This window comes from Trematomus bernacchii, unplaced genomic scaffold (genome assembly GCF_902827165.1).
Source record: "Trematomus bernacchii unplaced genomic scaffold, fTreBer1.1, whole genome shotgun sequence".
Lineage (NCBI taxonomy): Eukaryota > Metazoa > Chordata > Actinopteri > Perciformes > Nototheniidae > Trematomus > Trematomus bernacchii.
In genome coordinates this window covers 6,226,528-6,236,968 of record NW_022987739.1, presented here as the reverse complement: position 1 = coordinate 6,236,968, position 10,441 = coordinate 6,226,528, and the positions used below count along the sequence as shown (strand labels likewise).

The 10,441-nt window shown below is 39.1% G+C and overlaps 1 protein-coding gene across 1 annotated transcript; it reads right to left on the bottom strand.

The window, feature by feature from the left end:
- Positions 1 to 1,926: 1,926 nt before the first annotated feature.
- Positions 1,927 to 6,687, bottom strand: LOC117495390 (cytochrome P450 2J2-like). Its single transcript, XM_034146608.1, has 9 exons — positions 6,404 to 6,687; positions 6,084 to 6,246; positions 5,590 to 5,739; positions 4,159 to 4,319; positions 3,906 to 4,082; positions 3,534 to 3,675; positions 3,238 to 3,425; positions 3,002 to 3,143; positions 1,927 to 2,897 (listed from the first exon to the last, which is right to left on the bottom strand). Exons 1-9 carry the CDS (start codon positions 6,584 to 6,586, stop codon positions 2,722 to 2,724), a joined length of 1,482 nt encoding a protein of 493 aa, XP_034002499.1. The 5' UTR covers positions 6,587 to 6,687; the 3' UTR covers positions 1,927 to 2,721.
- Between the last annotated feature and the right edge of the window lie 3,754 nt (positions 6,688 to 10,441).

Sequence of the window (10,441 nt, the reverse complement as noted above, 5' to 3'; positions counted from 1 at the left end):
CAAAGTTCATCGAGATAGTGGACCATACAGGCAACAGACACCTACTTTACTTGGTAAACAAGATATCTGTCATAGTATAAATGATTGCACCTAATGTCACATTATTAAAGTCTTAGCACGCCATTATAATTTGATGGTAATAACTCATGAGCAAACATATCTGCTAAGCAATCAGATAACACACCTTTCAAATCTTCCACTGTCTTTCATTGACCTTATACTGATACTGGATGGTCATGGTTTAAATAAAGTGAAGCCAAATTATAAAGTGCAGTGGGTAAAAGGCATCTAACTAATTCATTGCGCAGTTGCATGTAAATGAGTAACTACCAGCAGGAACAGGTGCAGACAGTACCTGGGTCACTAGGGGAGTAACCCAGTTTAGAAAAGTGTCTGTTTTGGGTTTTATACATTAATTCGCTTAGTTAACATATTTAACGTAGTTTATCTTCTATTAGCAAGGTGTCAATGTAATATTTTGGTTTGCTTAAAACTGCTATTGTGATGCCTCATTAGGCATTGTATTGCTGCACATTTAACCATCAACAGTGTGTTTTTAGTTTATGAAACTAGGGTTTGGTTGTACCCAGCTCCACCCTCTCGTGTCAATTCTAGTTCCAAAAAACAATATTGCGATGGCTGTAAAAATAATAATAATAATAATAATAATAACAATAATAATAATAATTTGACACAAATAAAAACTCCCTACAATTAGGAGAGCCAATGGTCCTGGAGAATAATTTGGAGGATTCCTGTGTTTGACGAACTCTCCTATATAGGGGTAGTGGTGGTCTAATGGATAGTGAGGTGGGCTGAAGATCGGAAGGTTGTGAGTTCCGCCTAACTCAAGGGCACACTAGAGGTTGTGAGTCCCGCCTGGAACACCACCACGAGTGTGCCCTTGAGTAAGGCACTTAGCCCTTAGTTACTCCAGGGAGAATGTCCCTGTAATCGGTAATTGTAAGTCGCTTTGGATAAAAGCGTCAGCTAAATGAAATGTAATGTAATGATAACAAAATAAAAGTAAACAGGAAAAACCCCTTGAGGTCAAAACCCAGCAAAAAATGATAGAGCCACATGTTGAAGAGATCTAGGTCAGCAGCAGGAGAACGGTCCCAGCTATGACATTCCTTTTTTCTTATGAAACACCGGTTTTGTAATGGTAATGGTACCCATCAATCATTCACAAAAATTGTATAAAGGTTTTTGTACCTAAACATTATGTCAGATGTTGGCATAGTTATTTGTCATCAGGGTCAATCATCTTTTTTGATTGACCCTTTTTTAGGAGTTTGTTTAAGATATTTATTTCACTAGTATTACTATATTAATAATACCTTGAGACCACATGCCTCTACACAGGCCCTGGTTAGCCCCGAAGCTAGCAGCAACACGACAGCAGCTTAAGGTGAGCTGACTTTTAAGGTGGACCAGCTTTTCTCATATGAAAGCAATATATTTGTTTTTACTTGAATACATCATTTGCGTTGCTCTTGAGATTGCCATCATATTACACATGGTATTATGACAGAAAACACTCATGAGCAACATAAACGTAAATTCATAAAGTGCAAAACCTTCACTGTCCTGCAGTAACCTTATACTGAGATTGGATGTTCATAGTGTAAATAGAGTCAAGCCTAAATATAGAGTGCAGTTGGGATAAAGGTCTTCTTGGGCAGATAAGACTCTTTGAGTTCAGATGAATTCAGATAAAGACCTGATTTCAAAAGAAAAATGTCAATGGATTCCTGAAAGTTAGTCAATGATTCTAAAGATAAGGAGATACGTCACACTTCTTACAATATTTTGCAAACAAACCGGCTTTGGGTCAAGTTTTTAAACTGACTCCACACAACCATTTCCAACAAAATCCTGACTTCTCTTAATGTTTTAAAACTATGTAAAAGGCAAACTCTTGGGTACAACTAAAATCCTTTATTGAACAGAATAAAACATTTGACAGATTTTTAAGTATAATTTCACAAGTTTATGTATACCAAATTAAAAGCATGTTAATGTATGTAGGCATTTATTTAGAAATGTTATCTCACTCAAGTTGGCATGTGAGTGAGGTTTAAAGTTGTGTGTATAGGTTCTATGATTTATTTTGTCAAAAAATCATGCTTAACTAATACTTAACCAGCTAATGGATATAGGAAAATATAATACATCTGATATCCTGTTGCTGCAGGAAAATATTTGCAATATTGTGTTGCATAACATTATGCAACACTTAATAGACAGGTTATGAATGTCATATTTGAATGACCATGTCGTTAAATTATCTAAGTTCAAGTAGATAAAAAGCTTGTCAGTGTAGTGATAAATCAAAACTGTATCAGGCAAGTATTGTGAAACAGTAGATTGTTAGTTAATTAGTTAAAAGATCTTCATGCTAAGTGAAAATAATACTAGCAAACCTAGCATGTGTAATTTACCTGTTACATTAGCAATCGGTTATTTTTTATCTTAAAGTCCTACAAAGCTACTAAATGTGTGAGTATACACATGAGTACGTGCATGTATAAATGTGTGAAATGATCTCTGTGGGTGATGATGGGAGTGAATGGCCTTAAAACTAAAAACTATATATTGATTTATTTCATGTCAAACTAGTTTTAAGTTTTGAGTCAGAAATGTGATCTGATTTAGTTTTTTTGGCAGCGAACGTGGACTTAAGACTGTTTTGTGACCCTGAGGTGGAATAGGAGCAAATCAGCGAGGCACAGCTAGCATCCTGAACTGCTGGGGGGAATTGGTGAAACCCAGCACACCGTCCAAGCTGGGCATCTCTCCAGGAACAGGGGAGATGGTGAAGTGCTGGAGGAGAACTGTGAACATAAGGAACAGCTCCATTCTGGCCAGGTGCTCCCCTATACACACACGTTTACCTGTCGGGAAACAATAGGCAACAGATTTTAAACTCTAATCTTGATAGCAGGAAATATGTTAGTAGCAATTTGTCTGTAAGCTAGTGGAGGAATATCAAGCAAACCTGCTGAAAACGGTAAGAAGGCGTCTCTTCTGCGAAATGTCCCCTCCGTATCCAAGAAATGCTCCGGATTGAAGGTATCCGGAGTTTCCCACTCATTCTTATCAAACAGCACAGTCGTAAGGATTGTAGTAATAGTTGTTCCCTGCAGAAATAAGCATGAAATGTCACGTTGTGTAAAAATAATGGACAAAACTCAACCTATAATATATGGGCGAGTCTGGTAAATAGTTCTTTACTTTGGGTATTGAGTATCCTCCCAGTGTAGCGTCTTTACTGGCCATTTTTGGGACTCCAAGGGGAACGATATTTCCCATCCTTTGAACTTCATGGATGACAGCTTCAGTGTAAGGCATGTTGGGCTTGTCGGCCATGGTGGGCTGTCGAGACTGTCCGATCACTGAGTCTATCTCTGCCTGTACTTTCTCTGAGTGAGGAGGCAGTCATTGGACATTATAACCTTAAACAGCACAAAAAACTCTGTAATCTCTGTGAGAATACTCTAAATGCCAATGTGATTCAGACAGATACTAACCCTGTATCTCTGGGTAGTGCATCATGTACATCAGGGCCCAGCGTAAAGTGGTGGCTGATGTTTCTGTACCGGCCTCTATCAGGTCCAGTGTGCAAATTAGCAGGCTTTCGATGTTGAAGCCAGCCTGGGGATCCTCCTTTTTCTGGCAAAGATTCAACAACATTGCATTGATGTTATTACACGGCTTGGTTGAATACTCAAATCTGAATACTCAAGGAAGCTCTGAATTTAGGATGATGTGCAGTCCTATCAATCCGCAGAAAGAAGTCTGTCTGATACTCTTATCAGAAAACACCATGGAATACATTTTTCCATTCATGTTTATGTAATATACTGTACTACTAAAATACTAAATATGTGCAAATATCTTACCTTCTCCATCTCTCCCAGGTAAACATCGATAAAATCACGAGGGTCCTCTGGGTTCCACTCTTCCTGGTGCTTCACTACTTCTGATCTCAGGAAAGCCAAGATCTCCGTGTAGTTCTTTAACACAGTCTGGTGAGGTCCTGGCAGGTACTTCAGCACACCAGGGAAGGCATCATACAGCTGTTGATGGGACAAACTCTCAGATAATTAGTTATAGGTCTACAGCACAGTTTAGTTAAAGTAGATGAGAAATTACCTGAGTCTGAGGTACGCCAGCTAACCTAATAGCCTCATTGTCCAAGTCCAGAATCCTGCGGAAGCTTTGATCGCTGTACTCAAAGCGATGTCCGAAGAGCACAGACGAGATGATGTTACTTACTCCATTCGTTATGATGTTATTGGGGTTAAATGGCCTTCCTGGGAATATGTTGAATTAAAGTAATGATATATTATTATTATTGTTGTGTCTCGTCAGATTTGTTAGTTTTTTTATCCTTGTTTATTTGTATTAGTATTATTTCTCGGTTAAGTTAATATTGTCAAGTCCGCGTCTGCTAACCATTTTGTCGTCTGTCATTTCCTGTTTTACTTTGGTAATCTCCTCTCTCATGTCAGGGGTGTTTCTCAAGGAAGGATCCTTCAGAGCCACTATTTCAAGAATGCTACGTCATCGAATTCTACCGAGGACTGAGTCCTTCGTTGCGGGGAATTTCGAGGATGCACATGTGTATCCTCGGCGGTGTTAAAAGCCCCACAATGCTTTGCGCACGGACCAATTTCCAACATCTTTGGCGGAAAATGGCTGAATCCAGGCAGTACACATTTAAATGTAAGTATGTTCAGTGGCGTAGTAAATGTGCACATGACTTGTGTTTAAAGTTTATATTCCGTTTGAGTTTTGCCCGTGTGAACGCAAACCGAACCTTCTGAAAAATTAAACAATGTAACAAACTGTCGTCTGGTGCGCACCAGAGAAGCGGACTATTAGGGTTGAATGAGACCTTAGAGCGTTTTGCACCTAAATAAATAATTAAAATGCACCTTGTTTTGACTTTGCCTCTTTTGTTGATATTTGTGGTTTATGATATGTGCACCAATATGTGTAAAAAAGGTTTGCAGACATCAAGTATGATATGAATACAAATTGTATTATTGATTGGTGATGGTGATTTTATGATTTTCTTATGGCTGCTTATCCTCCAGGACTTTTTCAAGGCTGCAAACAGAAGGAGAACGTGTTATGTTAGTTTAGTGGTTCTGTCCTGGAGAGATTATAATTTTACCAAATACAGTTACTCAAGTACATCTTCGATCTTCGCAAATCAGTTATGTCTTCAAACAAATCGCGCTCAATTTAAGGCGGGGCCTCTCATATGACGCACACCTGCACACTTGCTAGCCTGTTCCATCCTTCATTCTCCGAATGCCAGGAAGGATTCTTGCCTAGCCTCTGAAGGACCTGACTCGGAAGACATGTCCCACCAAGGAAGTGTCCTCGACATTGAGAAACACCCCATGTTTACTATGAGTGTTTGTATTGCCTTGCAAATCACCTTAAGTAATTTCCTTTTTTTAACCGTCCTTTTGTCTGGAGTCGTGCATTTGGGTCCTATCATTTTCTTGTGTGCCCCAGTCGTAACAATTATGTTAGGATATAAAATCACTCCACATAGCAATCTCTACTTGCCTTGTTCCTCTTTGAAAGCTTCACAGATGTAGGTGTTTTCCACCTCAATGTATTTTTCCAGGGACTTCTGGCCCTCTCCAAAGTAACGCAGGTGAGTGTTGGCAAACTTCCGTTGCTTTTTCCACAAGTACCCATTGCTCAAAGCTATACCTGTGGGACAGTTGTAGCAAATTAACAAAGCAAACAGGCAATTCACTGCCTTTACAGATTTTAGATATCACTTCTGAGCACCTTTCTTGAAAAGAAACACTTTCTTTCACTCCCTAATCTGTTGTTGTGCAGTGTTGTTGTTGCACAGAGGGGAGAGTCTATTCTGCATGGACCACAGACTTTGTCCCATGTGAGTTGACTTACTGGGCTATGACTTTTGGTTAAATCTATCGATACTGCGTAAAGAGATTAAGTTCTGCCCTGGAGAAGGCAAACCACTACTGCAATAATTTTGCATGCCATTAAATATTCAGGCTTTCTCACTCTCGTTCAGGTATACTCACCAGTCCCCTTAAAGATAGCATGGAAAAGAGGAAAAATAGGTCTATCAATAAAGCTGTCCAGCTGGATAACAAGAGCCTCTTTGACCATCTTGTACCCGGAAACAAACACCATCCTCTGGCTGCCTATCCTCAAGCTGAACACTGGACCATACTCCTGAGAGAGCTGCATTCAAAAACAAAAGCATTTTTTTAGTTGCAAGCTTTTATTGTTTATTTATTGTTATTTCCAGCCTATAGTGTTGCAAAGGCTTATTTATGAAAGACACATTGCCTGTAGGATATTAAAGATAAACTTGTGTCCTCTAATCTGTTCACCTTACCTTCTCCATTGATTTGAAGTCAAATCCTATCAAGACATTTCCTAGAAAAGGCGCAGCCCAGGGTCCAGGGGGAAAGCTGTTTGGTCTCCAGTTTCTGATCACATCTGTCAGGAGTAACACTATAAAACTGATCAACAGCCAACTAGTGAAGTCCATACACTCAAAAAGGGCTTGAAAAATCATGATGAAAATGTTTAAAAGGACCCTCTGTAAACTCAGTTTGCTCCTGCAGGCATGGTCCGTCTCATGTTATTTGGCTGCGGGTTGTAGGAGGCAGAGGCGGAAAAATTCCCAACAAGGAAATGTTACGTAACACTGAGTGTCTCTCTGGACATCTTCCAGCAGGAGGATTGTATTTGTTTGCACCGTGTATTGTGGACAAAAGGGGGACTTTTAACCTGTTAAGCCTGAGGAATAGTTTTGGCGAAAACTAAAAAGTACCATGGGGTACAGGAATTTGTTTTGGTTTCAAGACCCTGGTTCGCGGAGGATAGCATCATTTGCGTTGCTCTTGAGATTGCCATCATATTACACATGGTATTATGACAGAATTACTCATGAGCAACACAAACGTAAATTCATAAAGTGCAAAACCTTCACTGTCCTGCAGTAACCTTATACTGAGATTGGATGTTCATAGTGTAAATAGAGTCTGTGGCGACTGGTCATTAGGGGCAGGTGGGGCACAGCCCCACCTAGTGTCAGCAGAAAGTATTACACATAATGATTACAAAAAATGGAAAGAGATGCAAAAAAAGAAATTAAAAAATATATAAAATATATTTTAAGGTCATGTTTAATCATCTGATTCGTCTGTACATTGCTGTTTTAGTCTGTGTTCTTCTAATTAGTGTCTACAGTGCCGTTTTGAGCCATGTGGGACAAAACCTGATCATGCCCCACCCTTTCACTGTCAAAGTGAACGGTGACTGTAAAAACTACACTGCGCATGCTCAGAATATTTTTCAATGTAATGTGTGTGGCAAAAAAACAAACACCATAGGGGCACAGAGCTGCCATCCCCACCATACGTCATCTCACATCATTCAGAGCTGATTGGCTGTAAGTACGTGTGCCGCGAAAAGTGTGGTGTGTGAAGAGCATGGATGTATAATAAGAGGAGACGAGAGCTGCAGTGACGCGTCCTAAAACCAGGAAGTAAGCTGCAAAAAAGCAATGAGGTTTCTCTATAGGATTTTAGAAAATAGCTTGAAATAAGATCTGTGGGAAACGTACCTGTTAGATAAATGCACGTTTTGTTCAGCCGGATAATATCCACATGTCTACCCTACTTTTATAATTTTCGAATCATAAATCTATCGATTAGATTTATGATAGACTTTTGAAACTACAAGAAGATAAGGAGGACTTTTACAAAAAAGTTATAGAATTTTTTGTCCAGAAGGATAGGCAAATGGACTTCATCTTCAAGTCAAGGTACTGTAAGACCGCAATTTTTTGAAAATGGGATCTTACTTAGAGAGAACAATTCAATATTTAAATGATCAAATTACATTTAGTAATTAGTTAGTTTGTTTGTGTATGTTATGTAGCAAAATAACATTTTAAATAGCACTTAATGACTGACTGAATGGAAATGACAATAAATGAAAATGTAAAACGAAAAAAGCGATCATGAAACGTTTCCAAAAAATGAATAAAATGATTTTTGTCCACTTTGTTGTTCAGATATATCACATATTTGTAACTAAATGATACATTAATTGAAACAAAACACAGTATAAACTGAGGAGTGACTCTCGTGAGTTTCATGTGTTTTCTTCACTCCGCTGGGAAACTGCTCTCATGTCAAGAAGCATCAGATCAGTGCATGCGCTGCATCGTCCAATCAGTGAGCGATACACAGTAAGGGGGCGGGGCGAGTGTCTGAGGATTTCATCGAAGGATGGTCTGTTGGTTCCTCGATTATAGCTCCTCCATTATCGCTCCTCGCTCCTCGCTCCTCCGGCAAAAATAAGGCCATTGGGACGCTACTCAAGATGGCGCAGACAAATCAACTTCCGGTGAGACCGAGACCGAGGAGCGAGGAAATGAAAAATAAGAGAAGTGAAACGCAGCCATTGGCCCGTTCTCATTTCATCAAATGTCCCTCCTCGACTCCTCCCCTCCTCCCCTCCTCGGCTCCTCCGCTCGCATCTCCTGTGGGCTCCTAAGTCTCGAGGATAGGAGTCGAGGAGGGGAGTCGAGGAGGGACATTTGATGAAATGAGAACGGGCCCATATTGACATCTTTGGCGGAAAATGGCTGAATCCAGGCAGTACACATTTAAATGTAAGTATGTTCAGTGGCGTAGTAAATGTGCACATGACTTGTGTTTAAAGTTTATATTCCGTTTGAGTTTTGCCCGTGTGAACACAAACCGAACCTTCTGAAAAATGAAACAATGTAACAAACTGTCGTCTGGTGCGCACCAGAGAAGCGGACTATTAGGGTTGAATGAGACCTAAGAGCGTTTTGCACCTAAATAAATAATTAAAATGCACCTTGTTTTGACTTTGCCTCTTTTGTTGATATTTGTGGTTTATGATATGTGCACCAATATGTGTAAAAAAGGTTTGCAGACATCAAGTATGATATGAATACAAATTGTATTATTGATTGGTGATGGTGATTTTATGATTTTCTTATGGCTGCTTATCCTCCAGGACTTTTTGGTACACCCTGATAATAAAGAGTTACAATAATCCAATAATTACCCTTGTTCACAAATGAAAACATACCTTCATACATGTTTACCTTGGTAAAATATACGTGTGGATGTTTACTGTCCAAACTGAAGAAATTCCCCACAATCGGAAGAGCCATTGGTCCTGGAGGATAATTTGGAGGATTCCTGTTTTTGATGAAGTCGGCTATTATGATAAAAAATAAAACTAAACAGGAACAGACCCTTTAGGTCAAAACCCAGCAACAAAGCTACATTATTAGAGAGAGTTAAACCAGCAGCAGTTGAAAGGTTCAAGTTTTCCAAGAAGGCACACTTTCCTACACTACACACTTCTATCATTACAGGACAGATAACCCGAAAAACAAATCAGTAATTCAGACTCTGCAGTTGGCTCAAAGGTCATCGTGATCATGGACTTGCATAACAACACAGGTTACTGACGCAACTACCTTTTCCTTGGCAAATATCTCTCTCATCACACAAATGATGATCCCAAGTAGTAATAATGTAAGTATTATCATGCCAAAGTCATATAATAATAATAATATAACATCAGCTAAGCAATGTTAATACACATTGTATAACCTCCACTGATTTTCATCAACCTTACATTGAGATTGCATGTTCATAGTGTAAATAGAGTTTTGCCAAAAATATAAAGTGCAGTGGGTAAAAGGCATCTAATTGATTCATAGTGCAGTTGCATGTAAATGAGTAACCACCAGCCAGGTGCAGGTGCAGACAGCACAAACCACGTCAGCATGATCAAAACCCAAGTTCACTCTTTCTGTTGTGCTGTCAGACACAGGCAAACTTGTAGTCTATTTAGAAAGGTATGCTTTTTGGTTCTCATACATTGATTGTCTTAGGCAACAGACTCACTGTCTTAGACTCAATACAGTTTCAAGTATTTTTCATACAGCATGATATTAATTTAGTAAATTAGGTCCTATTTATTTACAGTGAAATAGATGATAAAGCAGGACAAGATTGAGGCTACCATCTGATTAACTTGTCACTACTACGTTGTTGTCCAGTTTGTGTGTTGTCTGAGTTTTTGTCCTTACATTTTAACTCTTCACATAAGTTAAATTGAACAATTTGGTCGCCCCAATTTTTTTTATTGTTCAGTGTTTGGTTGAACTGAGCTCAACCCTCTCTCTTTTGTTGTGGTACAGTGTAGATATGGAGATGGAAATCTTAACCCTTGTGTGGTGTTCGGGTCAAATTGACCCGATTTCCATTTTCAATGAATACAAAAAAATATAAGGATATTTTCGTTCAACCTGAAACTCAATGGCCGGGGCTTATTTATTTTGAAGGACATGTGGAATTGTTTTTATTTTTTT

What these genes read in the sequence shown, in the direction of transcription:
- LOC117495390 (XM_034146608.1), bottom strand. Translation starts at nt 6,586, where the DNA reads ATGATTTTTCAAGCCCTTTTTGAGTGTATGGACTTCACTAGTTGGCTG. An exon ending in AGCTTTCAAAGAGGAACAAG is followed by an intron (nt 4,320 to 5,589) that starts GCAAGTAGAGAT and finishes ACATATTCCCAG; the next exon opens with GAAGGCCATTTAACCCCAAT. An exon ending in GAGGATACTCAATACCCAAA is followed by an intron (nt 3,144 to 3,237) that starts GTAAAGAACTAT and finishes TTATTTCTGCAG; the next exon opens with GGAACAACTATTACTACAAT.